The sequence below is a fragment of the Ovis aries genome, chromosome 5, assembly GCF_016772045.2.
Source record: "Ovis aries strain OAR_USU_Benz2616 breed Rambouillet chromosome 5, ARS-UI_Ramb_v3.0, whole genome shotgun sequence".
NCBI lineage: Eukaryota > Metazoa > Chordata > Mammalia > Artiodactyla > Bovidae > Ovis > Ovis aries.
The window spans coordinates 66,866,960-66,891,895 of NC_056058.1; the positions used below are offsets into that span (position 1 = coordinate 66,866,960).

At 39.4% G+C, this 24,936-nt stretch overlaps 1 protein-coding gene across 2 annotated transcripts in view; it reads right to left on the bottom strand.

Annotated features, from left to right (window-relative positions):
- The window catches only part of SOX30 (SRY-box transcription factor 30), a 44,630-nt gene extending 20,101 nt beyond the window's left edge, over positions 1-24,529 (bottom strand). The window contains exons 1-4 of one of the 2 annotated variants that reach the window (XM_027970706.3): positions 23,414-24,529; positions 21,602-21,841; positions 20,159-20,338; positions 10,127-10,619 (exon numbers count right to left, since the gene is read on the bottom strand). In XM_027970706.3, coding sequence (XP_027826507.2) covers positions 10,127-10,619; positions 20,159-20,338; positions 21,602-21,841; positions 23,414-24,422 — 1,922 coding nt within the window. In that variant the 5' untranslated portion in view covers positions 24,423-24,529. The remainder of the gene's footprint in view (positions 1-10,126; positions 10,620-20,158; positions 20,339-21,601; positions 21,842-23,413) is intronic. The other variant, XM_060416094.1, reaches the window with a different exon arrangement.
- Positions 24,530-24,936: the final 407 nt, after the last annotated feature.

Below are 24,936 nucleotides of genomic sequence, written 5' to 3' on the forward strand. Positions count from 1 at the left end.
TGAAAAATGCTACATCTCTCTGTAAGATATTGTATCCTTTGATTAGGAGCTGAGGGGAGAGAAAGCTATCTTCTTGGCCACTCAGAGTTGGATTCCATCAAGTTAACTGAGGGTGCTGCTGCTGCTGCTGCTAAGTCACTTCAGTCGTGTCCAACTCTGTGAGACCCCATAGATGGCAGCCCAGCAGGCTCCCCCATCCCTGGGATTCTCCAGGCAAGAACACTGGAGTGGGTTGCCATTTCCTTCTCCAATGCATGAAAGTGAAAAGCGAAAGTGAAGTCACTCAGTCATGTCTGACTCCCAGTGACCCCATGGGCTGCAGCCTACCAGGCTCCTCCATCCACAGGATTTTCCAGGCAAGAGTACTAGAGTGGGTTGCCACTGCCTTCAGTAAGGGAGTATTTTTCATGGCCCAAGTGTCATAGACTCTTGCTCTTCTTATGAAGTTTTAAGGTGTATTCTTGAATACATGTTTCCTTATCTGCTGTATGCCCTTAGGACACTTCCCAGAGAATTTAAGTAGCTGGTCTTTAAAAATAGTTTTTACCAGTTATGGTTGTTTGCTTGGGAGTAGTAGATTCACAGAACTCCTCATGCTGCCACTTCAGAAATGAAACTCCCTCTCTCTTATCCTTATAATCATACTATTTCTATTAATATCCTTAAGCTTTGTTTTAGATACAGTTAGTTACTAGAAAACAGTAACTTTGATCACTTCAGGTCTTGATTTTAAGAATTTTTAGATAAAACCATAGCAACATTTAGTCTAGATCTACCTAAAACAAGACTCTCCAAGTAGTCAATATCCCATCAAGGTTTTCTAATCTGTTTGGTGAGAAAAAGAAATATTCCCAGCCTGGTGTGAGTGCTGGGCAATGCTGTCTCTGATTTGTTGGACAGTTTCTTCACCAATCTTGGGTAATACTCCTCACATGCATCAGCTGATCAGCATTCAGATGAATACTCAAAAAGGAACCTATGCAGAGATTCAGATTCTTGCACTGTACAACCTTCTTCTCTCAAGTACTCTATCCCAAGAATTCTAGCTGACTTGGTTTCACTGGACTCTTGGTTCTATCTGCTCAACTTGGTGAGTCTACAAGGATCTTCTTGTGTTTCTCCTTCCATGGTTTCCACGTGTTGCTCCTTCCTGTTTCCATGTCTCCTTCCATGGCTTCCAGGCCAGTAAGCAGGAGAGATTTCAAGGTTTACCTCATTTGTTTTCTCTCTCAAGGATCTTCATATCATTGCTGATAAACAGTGTCTTGAAAATCATATATTTTGCCTTTTCTTAAAAATCATTTCAGATGAGGGTAGATTCAGCCCTAATCTTGGCTGGTACAGAAGTCCTCTTTAATTATTTGAAATATGGTTTTTAGCCTCTTCCGGATATTCAGTTCTGAAATCTGAAATCAGTTCTGAAATTCTGAAAGAGATGGGAATACCAGACCACCTGTCCTGCCTCTTGAGAAACCTGTATGCAGGTCAGGAAGCAACAGTTAGAACTGGACGTGGAACAAACTGGTTCCAAATAGGAAAAGGAGTACGTCAAGGCTGTATACTGTCACCCTGCTTATTTAACTTCTATGCAGAGTACATCATGAGAAAGCTGGGCTGAAGAAGCACAAGCTGGAATCAAGATTGCCGGGAGAAATATCAATAACCTCAGATATGCAGATGACACCACCATTATGGCAGAAAGTGAAGAGAAACTAAAAAGCCTCTTGATGAAAGTGAAAGAGGGCAGTGAAAAAGTTGGCTTAAAGCTCAACATTCAGAAAACGAAGATCACGGCATCCAGTCCCATCACTTCATGGCAAATAGATGGGAAAACAGTGGTTGACTTTATTTTTCTGGGCTCCAAAATCACTGCAGATGGTGACTGCAGCCATGAAATTAAAAGATGCTTACTCCTTGGAAGGAAAGTTGCAACCAACCTAGACAGCATATTAAAAAGCAGAGACATTACTTTGCCAACAAAGGCCCATCTAGTCAAGGCTATAGTTTCTCCAGTGGTCATGTATGGATATGAGAGTTGGACTATAAAGAAAGCTGAGCACCAAAGAATTGATACTTTTGAACTGTGGTGTTGCAGAAGACTCTTGAGAGTCCCTTGGACTGCAAGGAGATCCAACCAGTCCATCCTAAAGGAGATCAGTCCTGGGTGTTCATTGGAAGGACTGATGTTGAAGCTGAAACTCCAATACTCTGGCTACCTGATGTGAAGAGCTGACTCATTTGAAAAGACCCTGATGCTGGGGAAGATTGAGGACAGGAGGAGAAGGGGAGGACAGAGGATAAGATGGTTGGATGGCATCACTGACTCAATGGATATGGGTTTGAGTGGACTCTGGGAGTTGGTGATGGACAGGGAGGCCTGGCGTGCTGCAGTTCATGGGGTCTCTCAAGAGTTGGACACGACTGAGCGATTGAACTGAACTGAAATTCAGTTATTTCATATTCTTGGGTATTATTCTTACTATTTGTAGCATGTATTGACTCTTGCTCTTAATGAATCCTGTCCTTGTGTTCTATATGCTAAAGCTCACCTTTAATAATAATTCTCTCCCTTTGGAAATTCGTAAGTGGCTTGAATGGCTGAGGTATCCCCTTTAGAATAGTTGTCCCAGGTAAGTCATCCCAGAACTAATTTGTGTGTTAGTTTATCAAGTGGATAGGGTGATTTCAGATTCTCAATCAGTGTGCAGTATAATCTGGAGTTTTTATATCTAACAGAAGGACTTTTTCCATATATAGCCCTGGATAAAAACAAGTTTCCTTTGTGCTTTGTCTGGATCAGTGATAAAAAAATCTTCTATTCCTTTATCAAAGTTGAGAGGCCTTTCTAAGGTCTTAGCTTTATGAAGGGGCTTCCCTGGTGGTTCAGAGGATAAAGAATCCACGTGCAACGTGGGAGACCTGGGTTCTATCCCTAGTTTGGGAAGATCCCCTGGATGAGGCCATGACAACCCACTCCAGTATTCTTGCCTGGAGAATCCCCATGGACAGAGGAGCCTGGTGGGCTACAGTCCATAGGGTCACACAGAGTCAGATATGACTGAAGTGACAAAGGAGCAGCAACAGAAGCTTTATGAAGAGGTTTTAGTTTCACCTCCTCACCTTGAAAAGAGTCAAGACCTCTCCTTATGTAGGCATTAAAACCCAAGTTTATAAATGCTGAGACTATTTCTGAATCTGCAAACTATCCCCAAGACCACGGTACAAGTTTTCAGCTTATTGGTCTTTTAACAAAGTAGGATTTATTTTCCTTTCTTATGATTTCAGCTAGGTATTAAATTGTTCATATTTCAAATTCAACATTTATAATAGTTATAGCAGAAGATATTCCATATTACGGAGAAGGCAATGGCACCCTACTCCAGTACTCTTGCCTGGAAAATCCCATGGATGGAGGAGCCTGGTAGGCTGCAGTCCATGGGGTCGCTGAGAGTTGGACACGACTCAGTGACTTCACTTTCACTTTTCACTTTCATGCATTGGAGAAGGAAATGGCAACCCACGTCAGTGTTCTTGCTTGGAGAATCCAAGGGACGGCGGAGCCTGGTGGGCTGCCGTCTATGGGGTCGCACAGAATCGGACACAACTGAAGCAACTTAGCAGCAGCAGCATTCCATATTAGCTGAATCTATCTTGTTTTGGAACTATAAATTCTATCCTCCATAAGAATTAGGCAAAATATTGTATATGTATGTAGATGTACATTATAATAGGAAATAGATCGAAAACCTCAATCAAATTCTTTCATAGATCTATAAGCCAAACAAGGATTAAGGATAACTGCTTTGTAACATTTGATCTGTTTGTCCAAAATCTTACAATTAAGATGCTATATATTACCACAATTTAGAATTTTTTGACTTAACTTCCCTGAGAGATATACAGATATGTTTGATTATAGTTTTATATATTTCAAGCTAATAAATTTCAATTTATCATTCATATCCATTCTATAACCCTAATCGCAATACACTTTTGAACACATTTATTTACTCAATGGCCAACAGAATGAAGATTCTAGATATCTTCATTGTATGTGAAAGTATAAATACTGCAAAAAGAAGGAAAAATAGAAGAAAAGGTGGGGGTAAAAAGGATAACTAAGAAAGTAATGGACTGATTATATTCTTTGCAGCCAAAGATGGAAAAGCTCTATACAGTCAGCAAAAACAAGACCGGGAGCTGACTGTGGCTCAGATCACAAACTCCTTATTACCAAATTCAGACTTAAATTGAAGAAAGTAGGGAAAACCACTAGACCACTCAGGTGTGACCTAAATCAAATCCCTTATGATTATACAGTGGAAGTGAGAAATAGATTTAAGGGACTAGATCTGATAGATAGAGTGCCAAATGAACTATGGACAGAGATTCGTGACATTGTAGAAGAGACAGGGATCAAGACCATCCCAATGGAAAAGAAATGCAAAAAAGTAAAATGGCTGTCTGGGGAGGCCTTACAAATAGCTGTGAAAAGAAGAGAAGCAAAAAGCAAAGGAGAAAAGGAAAGATATAAGCATGTGAATGCAGAGTTCCAAAGAATAGCAAGAAGAGATAAGAAAGCCTTCTTCAGCGATCAATGCAAAGAAATAGAGCAAAACAACAGAATGGGAAAGACTAGAGATCTCTTCAAGAAAATTAGAGATACCAAGGGAACATTTCATGCAAAGATGGGCTCGATAAAGGACAGAAATGGTATGGACCTAACAGAAGCAGAAGATATTAAGAAGAGGCGGCAAGAATACACAGAAGAACTGTACAAAAAAGATCTTCACGACCAAGATAATCACAATGGTGTAATCACTCACCTAGAGCTAGACATCCTGGAATGTGAAGTCAAGTGGGCCTTAGAAAGCATCACTACAAACAAGTGGAGGTGATGGAATTCTAGTTGAGCTATTTCAAATCCTGAAAGATGATGCTGTGAAAGTGCTGCACTCAATATGCCAGCAAATTTGGAAAACTCAGCAGTGGCCACAGGACTGGAAAAAGTCAGTTTTCATTCCAATCCCAAAGAAAGGCAATGTCAAAGAACGCTCAAACTACCACACAATTGCACTCATCCCTCACGCTAGTAGAGTAATGCTCAAAATTCTCCAAGCCAGGCTTCAGCAATATGTGAACCGTGAAATTCCAGATGTTCAAGCTGGTTTTAGAAAAGGCAGAGGAACCAGAGATCAAATTGCCAACATCTGCTGGATCATGGAAAAAGCAAGAGAGTTCCAGAAAAACATCTATTTCTGCTTTATTGACTATGCCAAAGCCTTTGACTGTGTGGGACACAATAAACTGTGGAAAATTCTGGAAGAGATGGGAATACCAGACCACCTGACCTGCTTCTTGAGAAACCTATATGCAGGTTAGGAAGCAACAGTTAGAACTGGACATGGAACAACAGACTGGTTCCAAATAGGAAAAGGAGTACGTCAAGGCTGTATATTGTCACCCTGCTTATTTAACTTCTATGCAGAGTACATCATGAGAAACGCTGGACTGGAAGAAGCACAAGCTGGACTCAAGATTGCCGGGAGAAATATCAATAACCTCAGATATGCAGATGACACCACCCTTATGGCAGAAAGTGAAGAGGAACTAAAAAGCCTCTTGATGAAAGTGAAAGAGGAGAGTGAAAAAGTTGGCTTAAAGCTCAACATTCAGGAAACGAAGACCATGGCATCTGGTCCCATCACTTCATGGGAAATAGATGGGAAAACAGTGGAAACAGTGTCAGACTTTATATTTTTGGGGCTCCAAAATCACTGTAGATGGTGACTTCAGCCATGAAATTAAAAGATGCTTACTCCTTGGAAGAAAAGTTATGACCAACCTAGATAGTATATTCAAAAGCAGAGATGTTACTTTGCCAACAAAGGTCCGTCTAGTCAAGGCTATGGTTTTTCCAGTGGTCATGTATGGATGTGAGAGTTGGACTGTGAAGAAAACTGAGCACCAAAGAATGGATGCTTTTGAACTGTGGTGTTGGAGAAGACTCTTGAGAGTCCCTTGGACTGCAAGGAGATCCAACCAGTCCATTCTAAAGGAGATCAGTCCTGGGTGTTCTTTGGAAGGAATGATGCTAAAGCTGAAACTCCAGTACTTTGACCACCTCATGTGAAGAGCTGACTCATTGGAAAAGACTCTGATGCTCGGAGAGATTGAGGGTAGGAGGAGAAGGGGATGACAGAGGATGAGATGGCTGAATGGCATCACTGACTCGATGGACGTGAGTTTGAGTGAACTTCGGGAGTTAGTGATGGACAGGGAGGCCTGGCGTGCTGCGATTCATGGGGCTGCAAAGAGTCGGACACAACTAAGTGACTGAACTGAACTGAACATAGTACAGAAAGATAGAGTCTTAATAAGCATAGTATGAAGATGGTTACTATATAAGGGCAGGAGGATTTAGCCCCAGACCTAGGGATCAGTATTTCTAAGTGTCTCTCTGTTTCATAAAATGATTCCTTGATTAAACTGCCTAAGCTCCATGGTTTCTACTCTAGATAAACGGGGAAAAATATCAAATATGTTTATTTGGTATATATTTTCCAAATATATATATATCAAATGTCATTATAATTATGGTATTGGAATGGCTGAACAATTGCATGTGTAATTTGATTAGGGAAGAAGTATCTTTATAGAAGATTCTGTTATTAGTTGGAAGAAGAGCCAGTTGAAAATTGAGAAAAAATCAATTAAATCTGTTATTTAGCCAGACTAGATTTTACTAAAGTATATTATCTAAACAAACATAAATAAGTTACCCATATCCTTGGGGAAGTTATTATCACACACATAACAGGTAGAAGTTATAAATGAAACTAGACAATACTATAATTTATAAGGCCGGTCTTATTTGGGAAAACTATATTTGGCTTAATGTTTATAGCTGACATACTTCTTTGACATTCTTACATGAAATAAAATTCAGTATAATACTGCTGACTCACTTCATTTAGTTCATCTAATAGCATTATTCAGTTCAGTTCAGTTCAGTAGCTCAGTCGTGTCTGACTCTGCAACCCCATGAATCACGGCACGCCAGGCCTCCCTGTCCATCACTAACTACCAGAGTTTACTCAGACTCACATCCATCGAGTCAATGATGCCATCCAGCCATCTCATCCTCTGTCGTCCCCTTCTCCTCCTGCCCCCAATCCCTCCCAGCATCAGAGACTTTTCCAATGAGTCAACTCTTCACATGAGGTGGTCAAAGTATTGGAGTTTCAGCTTTAGCATCATTCCTTCCAAAGAAATCCCAGGGCTGATCTCCTTCAGAATGGACTGGTTGGATCTCCTTGCAGTCCAAGGGACTCTCAAGAGTCTTCTCCAACACCACAGTTCAAAAGCATCAATTCTTCGGCGCTCAGCTTTCTTCACAGTCCAACTCTCACATTCATACATGACCACTGGAAAAACCATAGCCTTGACTAGACAGACCTTTGTTGGCAAAGTAACATCTCTGCTTTTCAATATGCTATCTAGATTGGGCATAACTTTTATTCCAAGGAGTAAGCGTCTTTTAATTTCATGGCTGAAGTCACCATCTACAGTGATTTTGGAGCCCCAAAATAAAGTCTGACACTATTTCCACTATTTCCCCATCTATTTCCCATGAAGTGATGGGACCAGATGCCATGGTCTTCGTTTTCTGAATGTTGAGCTTTAAGCCAACTTTTTCACTCTCCTCTTTTACTTTCATCAAGAGGCTTTTTAGTTCCTCTTCACTTTCTGCCATAAGGGTGGTGTCATCGGCATATCTGAGGTTATTGATATTTCTCCCGGCAATCTTGAGTCCAGCTTGTGCTTCTTCCAGTCCAGCATTTCTCATGATGTACTCTGCATAGAAGTTAAATAAGCAGGGTGACAATATACAGCCTTGACGTACTCCTTTTCCTATTTGGAACCAGTCTGTTGTTCCATGTCCAGTTCTAACTGTTTAATTAGCAATAATACCATTCAAGATGGAGATATATTTTCTGTCTTCTAATGACATATTTTCCCGAGTTTCTTTTCAAAATGTTCTTTAAGCCATCAATGGTTTGTAAATTAACAGCCAATTCCTGTAAGTCTTGTCATGAGTAAGGAAGATAAATTTCCTATGATTTTATTTATTTATTGTATAAAAAAACTCTCCTGCCCAAAAGTGTACTTGACTACACTACTTTTCCATTCAAAAATACAGGATGCATTTTCCATGTGATTCTCTTCTAGCAACTAACAGCTACCAAGCAAGAGAAGCCATTATATCGAGAAGCCTTAGTGATACAGTGAAAAAAAAAAAACAACAAAAAAACACAGAATTAAAAATCAGACATTAAATCTAAGTTTGACTACTGGCTCTGCTGTTTACCAGCTGTGTGACTTTGCTGCTCCTGCTAAGTCACTTCAGTCATGTCCGACTCTGTGAGACCCCACAGACAGCAGCCCACCAGGCTCCCCCATCCCTGGGATTCTCCAGGCAAGAATACTGAAGTGGGTTGCCATTTCCTTCTCCAATGCATGAAAGTGAAAAGTGACCTTAACAAAGCTATTTATCTAACAGCTGATCAGTTTCTTTATCTGAAAAAGTAAAGGGATAATTATGCCAAAAACAAAGGATTACTGTGAGAATTTTAGATAAAAATACCAAGCTCTCAAAATGCTAAAAAGGAAAAAACAACAACTGGAGTAAGACTGTGCTATACACCTATTCTAGATGCCTCTTCTTCTCCTTTAATATAAGTACTGTTCAAGTCTTTCTTGTACTACAAAATGAATTATGTAACAAAGATAAAATTTCACCAATTTTAAGTTTGTGAACCTCAAGGTTCTACCTAAGGCTGATCTTTTCAAACCTACTCATTTATTAAATTCCAGCTATGTCCTTAGCACTCTTCTCATATGTTAAAAAAAAAAAACACAACACTGTAAAATTCTCTAAAATTCCTATAAAATCTCAGGCCCTAACAGCAATAAGAAGAGATCCTAGCCTTAGGAGTCTCTTAAAGTTTGATTTCTTGAACTAAAAGACTTCTGAAAGCTGTTAAAGAAGAGCCCATTGGAAAAATGAAACAAACCACAACAGCAGTATCTCCCTTTCTCCTAATCTGATCATCTATTTTCACTTTCTTTTAGTTCTGTACTAAAGACTTGAAAGCCAGCAATTCCACTATGAATTGAAGCAACATAATATATACTGCAAAACTTCTTTGAGGCTTTGATACACCCAAGTAGGGAGTAGTTTTACTTTCTAAATATAAAAGATGGGTATTAAACATTCTGAACAGAAACCATCTCTGTTTAGACCTTTAAGAGCAACTGAAAACTAGAGGTTAGTGCCACTCTATCAAAATGCTTTCAAAGTTAAATTCTATCACTCCAAAATGAAAAGTTACAAACTTGTTTTCCTTAGACACATACCTGTGAAAAAAATTTCTTTTACTGGTAATTTACCTAATAAACTTTTTGGTTTATTAACAAGAGTCCTGAGAGGGTAAATAACTTTGGACAAGTCATTTAACCTCTTAGGCCAGTGTGTTCTATATTGTTGCTATTCAAAGTATTCCACAAACCACAGAATTGACATCACTTGGGAGCTTGTTAGAAATGCAGAATATCTGGCTTACTGTAACCCTGTACAGGAACCTACTGTAACCCAGACCTACTGACTCAGAATCTGCATTTTATTAAGATCACATGTGATTTATATACATATAGAAGTTTTAGAACCACACTTACTATTCAGTAAGGGGGTTGACCTAAATGATCTTAAGATCACTTACAACTGATGATTTTTTTCAAGAGAGAAATCAGATCTGACAACAATGGAGCCTATATTCTCATGTGGCAACAGTAGGCTGGAACTCAGTAGCAACTGCCCCATAAGATGGGGCATGCACTCTCCTTGGCTCCCCAAGTCCTATCCAGCCCTTCCATGTACTCATGTCAACTGGTTGGCCCCTATCTCGCCGCTAAACTAAATTAGATACCAAACAGGATTGAGAAAGTTCCTTTTTCAGTAAATAAGAGAGGCTTTCAGGGGTTAAAATTCAGTAACTATGAATGAATAGTTTTAGGTGAAAGGTGAAAGCACTTTCAGGTAAAAGGAAATAAACTATTCATTTACCTTGATGGGAAGTAGTGAGGTCCAGGCAGGAAGTAAGGGTGATGAAAAGAGAATCTTGGTGGTGTCCCAAACAATGCAGCTGGATGGCCAAGGGGAGGGGGCTGGTAGACATGTGAGTGTGGAATAGGAGGAGCCTGGGAAATTGGAGTACTTCTGGGACAAGTGGAAACGCTGGGATACTCCTTGGGAGGTTGGATGGTTGAGGTTGAAAATCTGGAATGGGCAGGACTTGCACTAGTCGGAATCCTGTTGGTGCTCTCCAGAGAAACAGGAGTGGGTCTCTTCACAGAGCGATTGACTCCAGAATGCAGCCGATGAGTGTCCGCTTGGGAGGGCCCAGCAAAGCGCTGGGGTGGGAGTGCTGGACGGAGGGGCAGACTTGGAGCTTGGACAGGCACCTGGGCAGTACTGGAGACACTGGGCTGGAAAAGTGTGATGGGGCTTGGACGCTGGACTGCCGGTGTGGGCAGCTGGATGGTCGGTGGAGATTCACCTTCAGAAATAAAAATAGCATAGGTCAGGCATGAATTGAGTCACTATTTATTCTTTTTTCAGCAGAACTTAATGAACTGTATAACCAGAAGCCTCCATTAACCTCCTTACCTAAGAACATCACCATTCTATTTCTTTCATAGCATCCTGACAAACTGAAGCCATCTTGTTCATTTATTTTACATTCTTGTCTCTCTTTCCCACCTAGATTCTTAATGCCCTAAGAGGAGACACCTTTTCTGTTTTGTTCATTACTATATCCCCAGGGTTCAAAATTCTGCCTGACACAGAATAGGTCCTTAAAAAAATATTTTTTGGATGAATAAATAAATGAATAAAATGTCTGAGTGAATGACAAATACAAATGCTGGAATATATATATAAATATTTCTAAAAGAAACAATATGAAACTATTGATAGTGGTTCCTTTTAAAAGATGGTCATCTGGAAGAGGAGACAGGGCCATGGGAAGCCAGACTTTCATTTTATACCTATTGGGACTATTTGAATTTTCTATTCTCTAAATATATCAATTTTATGTATTAATAGAGGTTTCATCATAACAGTATAGGTCATTTTTTTATTTTGTATACTCTATAATAAACTAAATTATGAATGACATTTTTTAATTGAAAAAAACTAAAGAAACCATCAGTAAAATTATTTTGCTTTATTGCATCCAATGTGAATACATAAGGAAATTCCCAGAAGAGACCATGACTTGCCATCGGTCAGCAATTTGTAAGATAGGAAAGAATATTATTGCAGCATGGCAAGATGGAGATAGCAGAATTTTTAGAGGCAACTAAAATAATCATGTATTTTATCTTTTTGATCTTGAAGAAGAAGGACTGCTGACTGAGTTACTAAGTTACTCAAAAGACACATTTAGCCTAAATTTAACTAAACTTTTCCAAAGAAATACAGAGAGAAGCCAAAGTAAGAGATTCATGATCGAGTTTATTTCAGTGCAGTTACGTCTCTGTTAGTATAGAAAACGCAGTCCAAGAGCAGACTCTGTGGTTAGGAATGTTTCTGCCAGAGGTCAAAAGGACTGTCAATCTTCTCTCAGTCTTGGCCAGGTAACACATTCCTCTCCTTCCTTCTCTCCAGGTAAGTCAAATAACTACCACCCTTAAACCTGGAGGTAGGGAGTGAAGAGAGATATCCATCTGCTTCAAGATGGCCTCTGACCCAGTGAAATAGAGGCAACACAGAGCAGTGTACAGATGAAGCTATCATGATTCTCAGTTAATGGGGTTAAATGGACTAGCCCTCCCATATGTGAGGCACAGGCTTTAAGCCTTTCTGATTAATCAAGCATAAAGTAATCTCCCTTTTCATGTTCCTTCAGAAACTATAAATCTATCACATATTATAAAAATTGTGTAAATTTGCAGGTCTGCCACCCTTACCACAATCACAAAACGGGGAGCTCAAGAGCAGGAAGAGTTTAATTCATATTAGTAGCCCCATTATCTGGCACAGAACCTGGTTAATAAGTTAAGAAAGCTATGTACGAATAGATGGAAAGAAAAAACAAACAAGCTTACAGCTGACAGAACCTCTATCTCTGATCTTGTACAAAAAAAATCTCCTCCTCTAAATACATATTACACCAGGCTGACTTGTAAAATCTCTCAGTTTTATTCACTGAATTATCACTGCACTCAACACATCTGCTCCTAAAATCTACCTCTGATGCAGATTTTCTTTTCCTGTGCAGTATGAAGTTTAGTAAGAAGAAGTGTTGTGTACCACTTCTGAGACTGGTCCATAAAAATCTCTCGTGCACAATCCTCTAGGCTGTTAGTCCTCAAAAGAGAAATATGCTCTTTTTAGGCAAAGGAAACAAAAAATTATAGGAGCTGTAGTTACTTCAGTTACTGAAGAAGAAAGGGACTCAATCTTTTAGCTGATAGCAAATGTTCTTTTCTACCAGATATTTTTTTATAAAATAAGGGGAACCGGTGAAGCAAGAGGTGATAAAACCATGCACTCATTTACTTAAACAAACATTTACCAAGCAACTAACATTTTGACCTGAGGTAAAAAAATCAGATGCATAGAGAGTTATATGGAAGTATAATAAAGATGTCCTAAATGTCAAAATTCAGGTTGCTATACCGAGAGGTTAATGCGTCCAACACCTAATCATCACTGATAAACTCAGTGAATAGGGAAGACTTGTGGAAAGGGCAGAGATCTAACATATCGCACTGTAGATAAGGTGCCGGGGTCCAGCCCCAGTGGATCCAGGGAATTCGAAGCGGGGACGGCGTTGGTGAGGAAAAAACTTATTTATTTACTAAGATAAGATTAGATTAGGAAGAAATAGTGTAGTAGGAAAATTAAGTGGAGAAAAAGAGGCTGAATAACTTGGTTTATGTGGAAAGCCAATAGAGTTCCAGACAAGGAGCTTGCACCATCTACGTTAGGCCACCGGCATCCTCTTGAATAGTGGGGGGTGCCCCACCTTGGGCTCCCCCTCCGTGGATCTTAGAAGCCAGGGCAAGTAAGTAGACATGGCGAGCCTCCACGCCCCAGATGGGAAATCAGCCAGAAAATAGAGTAAAGAGGAGACACGGGGGAAACCAGTCCAGTGACTGGCCCAGCTTCTATTGTCTAGAAAGGCCTTTTATACCTCTTTGATTGTACATAGAGATCAATGGGTAATACAAAATTATGCAGCATTAGCAGCCCAGACTCTTATCAAAACCAGGCTTTTCTCTCTGCATACCTAGTTGTATACACAGGTCTTAGGTGATTTACATCATCTTCTGGCCAAAAGGGCCAATTAACATTTTACAGCCTTTTTTCTGAAAGGGTTTGTCAACCAGAAGACTTATTTGTGTTGATCTTCCCAAAGTCTGGTGCCACTCTCAGAAAGCACTAAATAAAGTTACACTCTTACATAGCAAAGATACAGCAATTTATAACAAGCAAAAGGAGTACAGTGATTTATAACAAAAGAAATTAACTCAAAAGTCTAGTGTTGCTAACATCAAAACTATTATATATCCTTTTCCATATCCCATTTACATTGATTAACATCCTCCCAGGTGCCTAAAAGATAACGAATATGGAGGCCTGGCAGCAATCATTGAGTCAACAGTGAAATCTCATCACCATTATGATTTTTTAGCTCTTTAGAAAAGGCTCTGTATCTTAAGATGCTTTAAGCTTAGTGCCTCTCACGGTTGTGGGGCTGTAAGCAATTCCCAAGCTGTAAGAGGTCCGGGGGAACCTGTTAGGCAAGCTAGAGAGTTATTAGAGGGGGTTTAACTGAAACATCCCTTTCAAATGCAGGAGACTAAAGCCCTGAGTTGACTTTTTCCAGAGTGTGTCAGAAGAGTGGAAAAGCAGAGTACAAAGGCTGGCAGATTTTTGGTTTTTGGGATACATGCTCAGGAAATACCAGGGGGACACCCTGAGATCTGATTTGCCTTGCCCATCAGATCTCTGCCACATGACCTTGTCACGGGTGGGATTCCTCACGCTGGCTCCCGGCATCAAGGTATGGAAAAGACTATCTAGTCACTTGGTTTCTCTCTTACTAGCACACAGCTAGGTTACACTTTCCAGCCTGCCTTGCAGTTAGGAGCGGTCATATGGTTCAATACAACCGATGAAGTAAGTGTTGTATACCACTTCTGAGACTGGAACATAAAAAAACTCTCATGTACAATCCTCCATGCTCTTTTCCCTTCTGCAAGTTCATGCACACTTGGCTAATACATATCAGAGACGGAAGAGCCATAGGGTAGAAGAAACCTGTGTCTATGAATCCCTTGGAAGAAAGCCAGAGATATTTATTTTGGACTTTACATGGGTGAAAATGTAAACCATGATTCTATTTAAACCATTATGTTTAGGAGACTGTTGAAGCAGCCAGCATTATCTAATTGTAACATGAGGTAAAGAGCAGAATTTTAGATCTATAGGACACTATGATAAGGAAAGGAAAAAATTACAGTTATTAATAGCTGTCCATAGTTTCGACAAATTCCCCTCACCCATTCCTAAAGAAGAAGACTCCACTACCTGTGCTGAAAGGATGAAGGATGTAACCAGGCTTTTGTTGTGTGACTGGGATGAACAGAAAGGAGTAGAGAATGGCAGAAACTGAAGACAGACCAAATTTCTCTACAAGAAAAAGCTGTAAAGAAGTAGAAAGAAGGATAGGAAGACCAGCATATGGCTAAGAAGAGAGAAACAGGCAGAAAAAGGAGGAGAGGAGAGAGAGAGAAATAGGGTAAGAGTTGGAGGCATAGAGACAGATGGAAAATGGAGGCTTGGGAAGAACAGTTAGCTAACTGCTAAGGATGGTGGGGCTTTGGGGAGAGAAATGGTAAAGAGGAGTCCTAAGAAGACTTAATATAGTTTGAGCCATATGATTCCTCCTCCTTTGCTCCACAAGAAAACCCACAATGAGCTACATTACTTTTCGAGGAATTTTCAAGCCATATCTTTGTTTCTTCTGAACATAAAACTTCACAAGACTGATCTTTAGACAAGGACAAGATAAGATTGTTTTTGGATTACAAAAATATTAGAATGTTGGAGGTTTTTGTGTTATTTCTGTTAAAAAAGAAGAGATGGATAAACCAAAATGATATATGTCTACAACCAAAAAATTAAAATAGTAGTAAACATTTTTAAAGTCAAAATTTAGAGAAAATGTATGAATTCAGAAGAGTAAAAGATATCAATTGAGTTTAGATGTAATAAGGAAAATTCATGTCAGGTTTCAGTAATAAAATGTAAAGAATGAAATAATCTCACCAGAAAATTCATAAACATATAAAACTGACATCTGAAAGCTAGGCTAAAATAAATATTGCTTCTACCAGATTTTTAGAAACCTTTAAAAAAATAAACATGATCAATTTAATAGAAGAATTATACAAGAAAGATCTTACTGACCCAGATAACCATGATGGTGTGATCACTCATCTAGCGCCAGACATTGTGGAATACAAAGTCAAGTGGGCCTCAGGAAGCACCACTACAAACAAAGCTAGTGGAGGTGATAGAATTCCAGTTGAGATATTTCAAATCCTAAAAGATGATGCTGTGAAAGTGCTATACTCAACATGCCAGCAAATCTGGAAAACTCAGCAGTGGCCACAGGACTGGAAAAGATCAGTTTTCAATCCAATCCCAAAGAAAGGCAATATCAAAGAATGTTCAAACTACCGCACAAATGCACTCACATCACACGCTAGTAAAGCAATGCTCAAAATTCCCCAAGCCAGGCTTCAACATTACATGAGCCAAGAACTTCAAGATGTTCAAGCTGGATTTAGAAAAGGTAAGGAACCAGAGATAAAATTGCCAACAGCCACTGGATTATACAAAAAGCAAGAGAGTTCCAGAAAAATGTTTACTTCTGCTTTAATGACTACGCCAAAGCCTTCGACTATGGATCACAACAAACTGTGGAAAATTCTTAAAGTGATGGGAATACCAGACCACCTTACCTGCCTCCTGCAAAACCTGTATGCAGGTCAAGAAGCAACAGTCAGAACCAGACCTGGAACAATGGATTGGTTCCAAACTGGGAAAGAAATATGTAACAGCTGTATATTATCACCTTAATTATTTAACTTATATGCAGAGAACATCACGCAAAATGCCAGGCTGGATGAAGCACAAGCTGGAATCAAGACTGCTGGGAGAAATAGCATTAACCTCATATATGCAGACGACACCACCCTTATGGCAGAAAGTGAAGAGGAACTAAAAAAAGTCTCTTGATGAAAGTGAAAGAGGAGTGAAAAAATTGGCTTAAAACTCAACATTCAAAAAACTAAAATCAAGCCATCTGATCCCATCACTTCATGGCAAATAGATGGGGAAACTATAAAAACAGTGAGAGGCTTTATTTTCTTGGGTTCCATAATCACTGTAGATGGTGACTGCAGCCATGAAATTAAAAGATGCTTGCTCCTTGGAAGAAAAGTTATGACCAACCTAGACAGCATATTCAAAAGCAGAGACACTTTGCCAACAAAGGTCCATCTAGTAAAACGTATGGTTTTTCTAGTAGTAATGTTATGGATATGTAAGTTGGACCATAAAGAAAGCTGAGCACCAAAGAATAGATGATTTTGAACGTGGTGTTGGAGAAGATTCCTGAGAGTCCCTTGGACTGCAAAGAGATCAAACCAGTCAATCTGAAAGGAAATCAGTCCTGAATATTGATTTGAAGGACTGATGCTGAAGCTGAAGCTCCAATACTTTGGCCACCTGATGCGAAGAGCTGACTCATTTCAAAAGATGCTGATGCTGGGAAACATTGAAGGCAGGAGGAGAAGGGGACAACAGAGGATGAGATGGCTGGATGGCATCACTGACTCGATGGACATGAGTTTGAGCAAGCTCCGGGAGTTGGTGATAGGCAGGGAAGACTGGCATGCTGCAGTCCATGGAGTCACAAAGAGCGGGACACAACTGAGCGACTGAACCAAACTGAATTTAATATAAAATTAAAATGCTGGCATAACTGGCATCAAAGACATTTGATAAAGGGAAGTGTCCAAAAAACTATTCTGGACTATTAAGTTGTAAGTACTTTCAGAAACTGGAAACAGGAGATAAGCTCAATATGGGGGATTAAACGTGAGAGAAAAATTAGATTTTTGGAATTACAAATACGGGCTAGGAAAATAAGGCTGATAGGGATAACTAAAATAAAAAGTTTACAGAAGAATGAAGGTTATTTTATATGATAATGCTAAAAACCCAAAAGGAAAACAATGTGCCTTAAAAATCAAAAAGTTGTTGTGGCTAACTGACCAACTCAAAGTAAAAGTGAAGTCGTTCAGTCGCGTCTGACTCTTTGTGGCCCCATGGGTGGTAGCCTGCCAGGCTCCTCGTCCATGGGATTTTCCAGGCAAGAATACTGGAGTGGTTTGCCATTTCCTTCTCCAGGGGATCTTTCTGACCCAGGGTTTGAATCCAGGTCTCTCATACTGCAGGCAGACTCTTTACCATCTGAGCCACCAGGGAAGCTTGACCAAATTAAAGAGTACCCACAAAAAGGAAAGATGTCTTTAAAATGAAGAGCTCATCCAAATCTGTAAAAGAGAAGCCAGAGTGTGTAAGTGTGATGCAAGTAAAAATTAGACAGTTTAAAAGAAAATTGAAGAAATTACATCTGTAGGACCTTAAAATCAACAGTAAGTGCCTTTTTAAATACTTTTACAGAAAGAAGAGACTCAATGGAATCAATGGGATAATCATTACAGTGTAAAAGTCAACTGAAAGAATGGAGAGACTCAAAACCCACTTCCTACTACGACCTTAAGAAGATATCTGAACCTACTTCATTTTCACAGCAGATAGTTTAAAAATATTACATCAAATGCAGTATAATGGCAAGTTCACAGAATGTTCTAATCCAAATTGATAAAATGAATATAAGAGATCTCAGGTGGCATTAACCTAAGAGCTTTAAAGAAACTCAAAAGTTAGAACTGAGAAAATATTGGATGAAGTAGATACAAATGGTCTCTCTGCCAAAAATGTCAATCAAGAGCATTTTTGGAAAGTCAACATAATACCAGGTTATCAGAAGTAGTGAACTTGTTTTTGGAAGTAGTAAGTTTACTTTAGAGCCATAGTTTGGTGAGTCGATTTTCTACACTAGTGAAATCTATACAATATATTTGTATACAAACCTTTCTAGAAAAAGAACAAATTGTTTCTGTTGAGATAAATTATACCTCACTAATTTGGTATCTTTCTTCCATGGAAATAAACAAGTTTGAAAGAACACAATTACCATGATTTCATATTTAGAATATAAAATTAGTTGATCAAACAAAAAAAAAGGAATGGTATAAACATTTGTATCTGTTGATAATGAGCATTTAAAGGTAGACTTTAAAAGCAGATTTTCTGAGGGATTTGTACTATAATTTTTTCTTATTTAAGAGTTTTATAAATGATTTACAATGTAAAATATACAGTGACATTTCCAAACTTGCAACTGATACCAACTCCTCAAAGTACTATACACCAAGCTGATGAGTACAACTAAAAGAACATATTTCAAAAGCTGTATGATTGGGCAGCAGAACAGACAATAAGTCTCATCATAACTATTGTATAACAATTATATATATGTAACTATTATACATATAACTATATATATACCTGGGGAAACAATTCCAAAATTTCATATTTAAAAGATAATGATCTTTTTATAATTTGAGGTCCCAGAAACAAATCTTTACTGATACTACCTAAGAAGAAATAAGAGAAATTTAAAAATAAAAAAGCCAACAAAAAATACCTAGATTTGATTACTTTATATATGGTTCTAAAAAACTTCCTATAATTGTTTTTCATACTTATATAAAACATCATGAATGTAAGAGCTCTACCACTTTCAATTTCCCCAAACCTTTGCTCAGAACTGCATAAAGTTAATATATTCTATTAAAATGTCAGCTGCCTCAAGCAAGAACACTGATAAATATATTTCTGAAAAAAGAAAACATACAGCATTTATTTAACTGTAGATAGAATGACATGGAAGAAAAGCTTTAGAAAAAGGTGTAAAAAGAAGAAATATAGATGATAAAAGCATAAATCATAAATAACAGATTACACAAGGTAAGTTTTTTTTTAAAAAAAAGCATAATTAAACCCAGTTTGAGTATAGAATTAAAAGAGATACTACAAAATAGCAAAGGTACTGAGAGAGGAACAGGGTGATAGGATCAGCTTTCTTTGCCTTGAGTCTGGATACCCTTGATGTGGCCTTGTTGGTATTTATGACTATAATAATACACAGGGGGAAAAAATGAAAATGCCTAAGTTCGCAATAAGTCAATTTTAAAACTGGAGAGAACAGCAGTTTTAGGACAAGTGATAGTAAGCAGGGAATGTACAAAGCTATGCCTCAGAGATGACTAAAATAGGCTCTGGAAGAACAAACTAATGATGGATAGCCCTATAAAAGTTCTTAAGATATTAAATTCTCAATTTGGGGTTCTTAAAAGCAAAAGATAGGAATGAAGTAAAGAACTGATAATAGAGGAGAAATTTTAGGGAAAGACAATATAATGAACCAAATATCTGGTAGAAGATAGATTACTTCCATTGCTTTCCTGGAGCAGCAAAAAAAAAAAAAAAAAAAGGGTCTTAACAGGTCAGTCACCATTATTAAATTCCAGGACAGGATGCCTCATACCTCATCAGCAAGGCATGCTAACACTAAAAACACATTCCTATTTCCTACTGAATTACCTCAAGTCATTTCATGCATTATCTGCATAATCTATGGACTCACCCTGATTTGTTTAAAAGGTCTGACATGGAATATTTACTAGTCTGGCAAACCAAGGACTTTGATGTCTACTGAAAATTTTCCTTCTCTGATTTAATGTTTTCACTTTCTCACTTTTGATTTTTTTCTTAATATTGTCGTTTAAACTCTTAAGCTATCAGAAGCAAAATTTCAAGTTGAGAGGCAAAATCACCACATAAGCCATTATAAAATTATAATCTACAATAAAACCAACTCACCAACTGGATGAGTGATGGTGTTCTGTAGGCTGGGAATTACCACAGAGTAGGTAGGTGAGCGATAAGGATAAATTGTTGTTGGATTTGTAGAGATGATATTCTGTGTGGTACCAGAAAATACATTGGAAACGCTTAGAGGGAAGCGTTTTCGCTTCCCTGGACGAGGTTGATAAACCCAACCTAGAGAAGAAGATTAACCATTTTTAATTTGAACCTACAAATCCTATTTAGCCTTTAAATAGTTCTTTTCACATTAAAAGTCCAAAATACTTCTAAGTCTTAGTTGTCTGAAGTATCTTTTCCACTTCTATGATACTATTTTTGAGCATTTCAGCATATCTATCCATATGGCTCCTAGCTAGTGGTCAATGTTGTAACTAATAATTCAAAGGAAGACCAAGAGCAAATGTCTTTTCTCCAAAGACACATGATGAATTTACAGTAAAATCAACATTAAAGGCACTGAGTCTGAATTCCAAAGTTTTTCCTCTACCTATTAAAAAAAAATGCCCCAGTAAGATGCTATTTGTCTCCTCCCGTTTTTTTTTTTAATTTCTGTAAGATACAATTATCTATGTCTTACAATGAAGTGGTTATTAATGACCAGTCACTATTTTTATGTCTTCTTTGGGAAAAGTCGCCCTTTTAGACTTGGCAGTCTCCACATCCACAAACCACCCAATTTCCTTCTAAACTCAGAAAAATGGAGTTATGGCAGTTGTTGCCACTGTACAACCAAGAGAATCACTGGTTCCCTGTAACCACTACTCTGACCATTGCCAGCCTGAATCTCTCTATTACTTTAGGAAAAAAATTCTTTCCATGCACAATGTGTTGGTCATATCAACATATATTAAGCTTTTACCAAGCTTAATAACAATGTCCTCACTGCTGGGGAGAAAGTCAGAATTTATTTCAAACTATATCATGATGAGGATAAACTTATCAGGCAGGAGGCAGGACTAAATTCTGATAACCATATAACATTAAAATGGAGCTTGGTGCTAATGCCTGCAGTGTGCACTGCATATTTTTCTGTTGCTATGAGCTGAACACTTCATTTTCTAATATATTTGAAATATCATAGCATAGAACTCTGGAGCTTCACCTTCATTAAATTTATATTTTTATATTAAATCAAAACCACTGTAAAACTGTATATCCCCAGGTTTGCATTAGTAGGCAAATATAAGACCAGATCAGGTTTGCATTGGTTGGCAAATATGAGACCAGATATCGTTCTACTTTGCTCTGTTTAAGAAAACTTACGTCCAGTGTCAATTCAATCGTTACTATAGTATTAACCATAATTTTCTCTATTGTACATATCAGACCAGAAAAAAATTACACTTTGTCTTTCAATCTCATCCTAACCTATTCTTTACCTAAATAAATAAATTTAAAAGAAATTAGAAAGAGGCTTTGTTCATTTCATTTGATTACCAGGAAATTCCTCTCTGTGCTTTTCTTTAATCTTTTGTGCTTCATCATAATAGGGTTTCTTTTGTTCTTCACTAAGTTTGTTCCACTCTAACCCGAGCTGGACACTGATTTCTGCATTGTTGGCTGCTGGGTTAGCTTTGGCTAGTGCTGGCCGGTGGATTCTTGCCCAAACCATAAATGCATTCATGGGTCGCTTCACATGACCATTTCTGTCCTTACTGAAGGGAGTATCTGGTATTCCTACATGACAAAAATTAAAAGACTAAATTAATGTGCCACACACACACACACACACACAATTTTAAAGTGAAGTGCACCTCCAACTATATTTACTTTTTAAACATATGGAGAAAATATTCACTTCAGTATAGTCAAAGAACTGCCAGTATTCCATAATTCCTCATAACCCTTGAACTCAGCATTCTAAACTGTGGTTTAGAATGATTGTTCTTTTCCTCAGAAAGAATATTATTATTGAAGACACTGTAAAATGCTGGCTTATTACTTCCTTGAGTTATATTAATGCTTCTAACAACAATTAACATTTGGCTTATTTCCCATTAAAAATATTCTATTAATGGGGAACAAGAACTATAACTTATTCATGACTATAATCCTAGCACTAGGTGGGTGTACCCTAAAAATTTAAAGGAATTCACTTACATGCCGCTGGAGTGCCCATTCAAGCAAAAATACTTATATTACAGTGTTAGTTATATTTCATTATTAAAGTGAAGCACCTGCCAAGGTGGGTCATTAACACTAGTCCCATGTCCTGGGAAAAAAGAGGAAAATAATAAAGGTGACTTTTTGAAAGTCACAGGGGCAACTGAAATTACAATAAAGGAAGTTGTTTAAAGTCACATTTCTTATATAATTCATCAAAAGCCACTGTCTACAAATTTCACATATTCTATCTTAAGGTTGCTTAACATATAAAATTTTAAAATGCACAAAGGATGAAACAAGTATTATAAAGAAAGCTTTCCCTTTCTCTTCTTTAGAAAATGAAAACGAAGTTTAAAAATTCCTAAAAGTGAAAAGCAAGAGGGTGGGGAGGGAAGAATCAATAAAGAAAATAAGAACAAATACAGTAAATATAAAATTAATGAAAATATAAAGTGAAGATTAATATGAATTTCCACATTTACAGGCATAATACTCTGTCTGAATTAAATCTTAAAATAAGAATTTTCTAGGTATGTATTTGGAAATAATGGATAGAAATAAGATACCTACTTTTAATTGTTACTACTATAATTATGGTCCTTTATTTGAAAACTTTTATTCTACTTTCATTTTCTGTATTTCTGTAAGTCCTTAGCTTTTAGAATACTGTTACAATTAATTATGTACTTTTCTCTTAGAAAATGCTTACTCATTTTTAAAAAAGAAAAATCATTTCTAAATCCAGTATAAACTTTCCCTTTTCTTAAACTTTTTTTATTAATACACATAAAAACACTGAGCTACTATCATACAACATTTTAAAATGTTGATTATCTGCAATATAAACTGAAAATGTTGTATTTACGTAGAAAGACTACTTCTATTTTTGTGTATAAGCATTAGTCACACCTAAATCTCATTTAATGGGCCTTTAAAAAAAGAGGTTATTTTTAATGTTTGGGAATCTTGAACGTGTTAGTGTATTTTACTGGTATATGTACAAGTCAGAAGTGATACCTGTGCAGACTTTGCCCTGAATCCATGATTTTATTTTTCTAGTTTAGGCTTCTCAACAGCTGATATGTCAGCTATGGGCAATAGACGAAGTCTGAAAACCAGATTGATTCCCCTGCTGTCTAATACCTGCATCTGAGGGAAGCACCGTGAGCGGGACATCTTTGGTTTCAATTTTTACAGAAGGCTCCAGTAAGGACTGCATTTTAATAGGCACTGGTGTCAATGGGACCTTGGTCAATCGTATCAGCTCTGAAGGTGGTGGTCCCTGAAACTGGATCCTGGCCCCAGGGGGTACGGTGTGAAGAGTCAAAGGGATCCTGAGGTCCTGCTGATGTGGCCCAAAGGCAGTGGACGGCTGGGTCAGGATGACATCCTTGCTGCCATGGGCCAGGCCATTGGACGCGGGCTCTGTACTGAGCCTGCAGTCCTCTCGAAGTCTCTCAGGCGCCTCCGTTTTGATGCCTCCTTCTCTGAGGGCTGCCAGGCTTTTGCCTTCTTCGCCTTTTGCTGAGTAGCTCACAATCTCCTCCGCCTCCAACTTGCCCTTCTTCTCGTCCCCCCGGCGGCTGTTGAGGGGCCCAGAGCCTTCTCCCTTCACCGTCCTGGAGGTTTTAGGGCACGCCTCAACGGCCCTCCGAGGCCCAGCCAACAGATCCAAGCCGGGTCCCGGGTCCTGCTTCTCCGCCTTAACGTGCAGCGCTCGGGGCTGCAACGGGTGCAACTCAGGCCTGCAGGGGACGCCCTCAGATGCGGGGGGCGGCGGCGGCAGCAGGAGCAGCTCGGGCCTCAGCTGCAGCAGCCGCGCCTGCGCGGGAGAGGTGGCAGCGCCTTCCTCCCGGGCCTGAGGCAGTGGTGGCCCGGGTGGCAGCAGTAACACCTGCTCCGGCTTCACCTGCAGCAGCCGTCGTGCCGCTGGCTGTACGCTCAACGCCGAGGGCTCCCCACACGACGAGGCGACGGTCGCAATGGCGGCCGCGCACGGGGTGGGCGGCGACGGAGAGGGCTCCGCGGCCGCTGCCCGAAAGGAGGCGCCCTCGACGGGCAGCGAGGGCGGAGCAGGACGCAGCGGGCGCGGCGGGGTCGCCCGTGGCAGTTGGCGCTGCTGAAGCGGCTGCTCCGGCCTGGCTCTCTCCATGGGGGGAGGGGGACGCCCCGGCCTGGTCCCAGGACGGATTGTGAGCTCAGCCGTTTGTTGGCGACCTTCCCCCTACCCCTTTCAGTTAAGACCCTTCCAAGGTCTTTGCTACCCAGAACCCTACGCGGTTCAAAAAGCAGTCCTTGGTCTTGGCCTCGCCCAATCACAAGCGTTCTGGTACCCCAGCCCGCCAATCACAGGGGCGTTCTCCGGCCCCTCCTGACTTCCGCGCTCCTCTCGTGCGGAGCCCTCGAATCACTCTTGATGGCCTGGGCCGTGACACGTGCTGCCTATTTTCCCTGTCTGACTATCCCTCTCTTCCGGAGTTCTCTTCCGGCCGTTGTCCTTAGTTACCCCTCCCCCGCCCAGAGCGCCGACAATGGCGTTGCCTGGAAACAGAGCTGTTCGAAGCCACTGACCTCCAGGGGCTGAAGTCTCGTGAGTCATTTACTAGAGCTGGAGATCCCGGCCTTGTATACGCAGTTTGCGCTTCCGGAATAACCCATGGACCCCT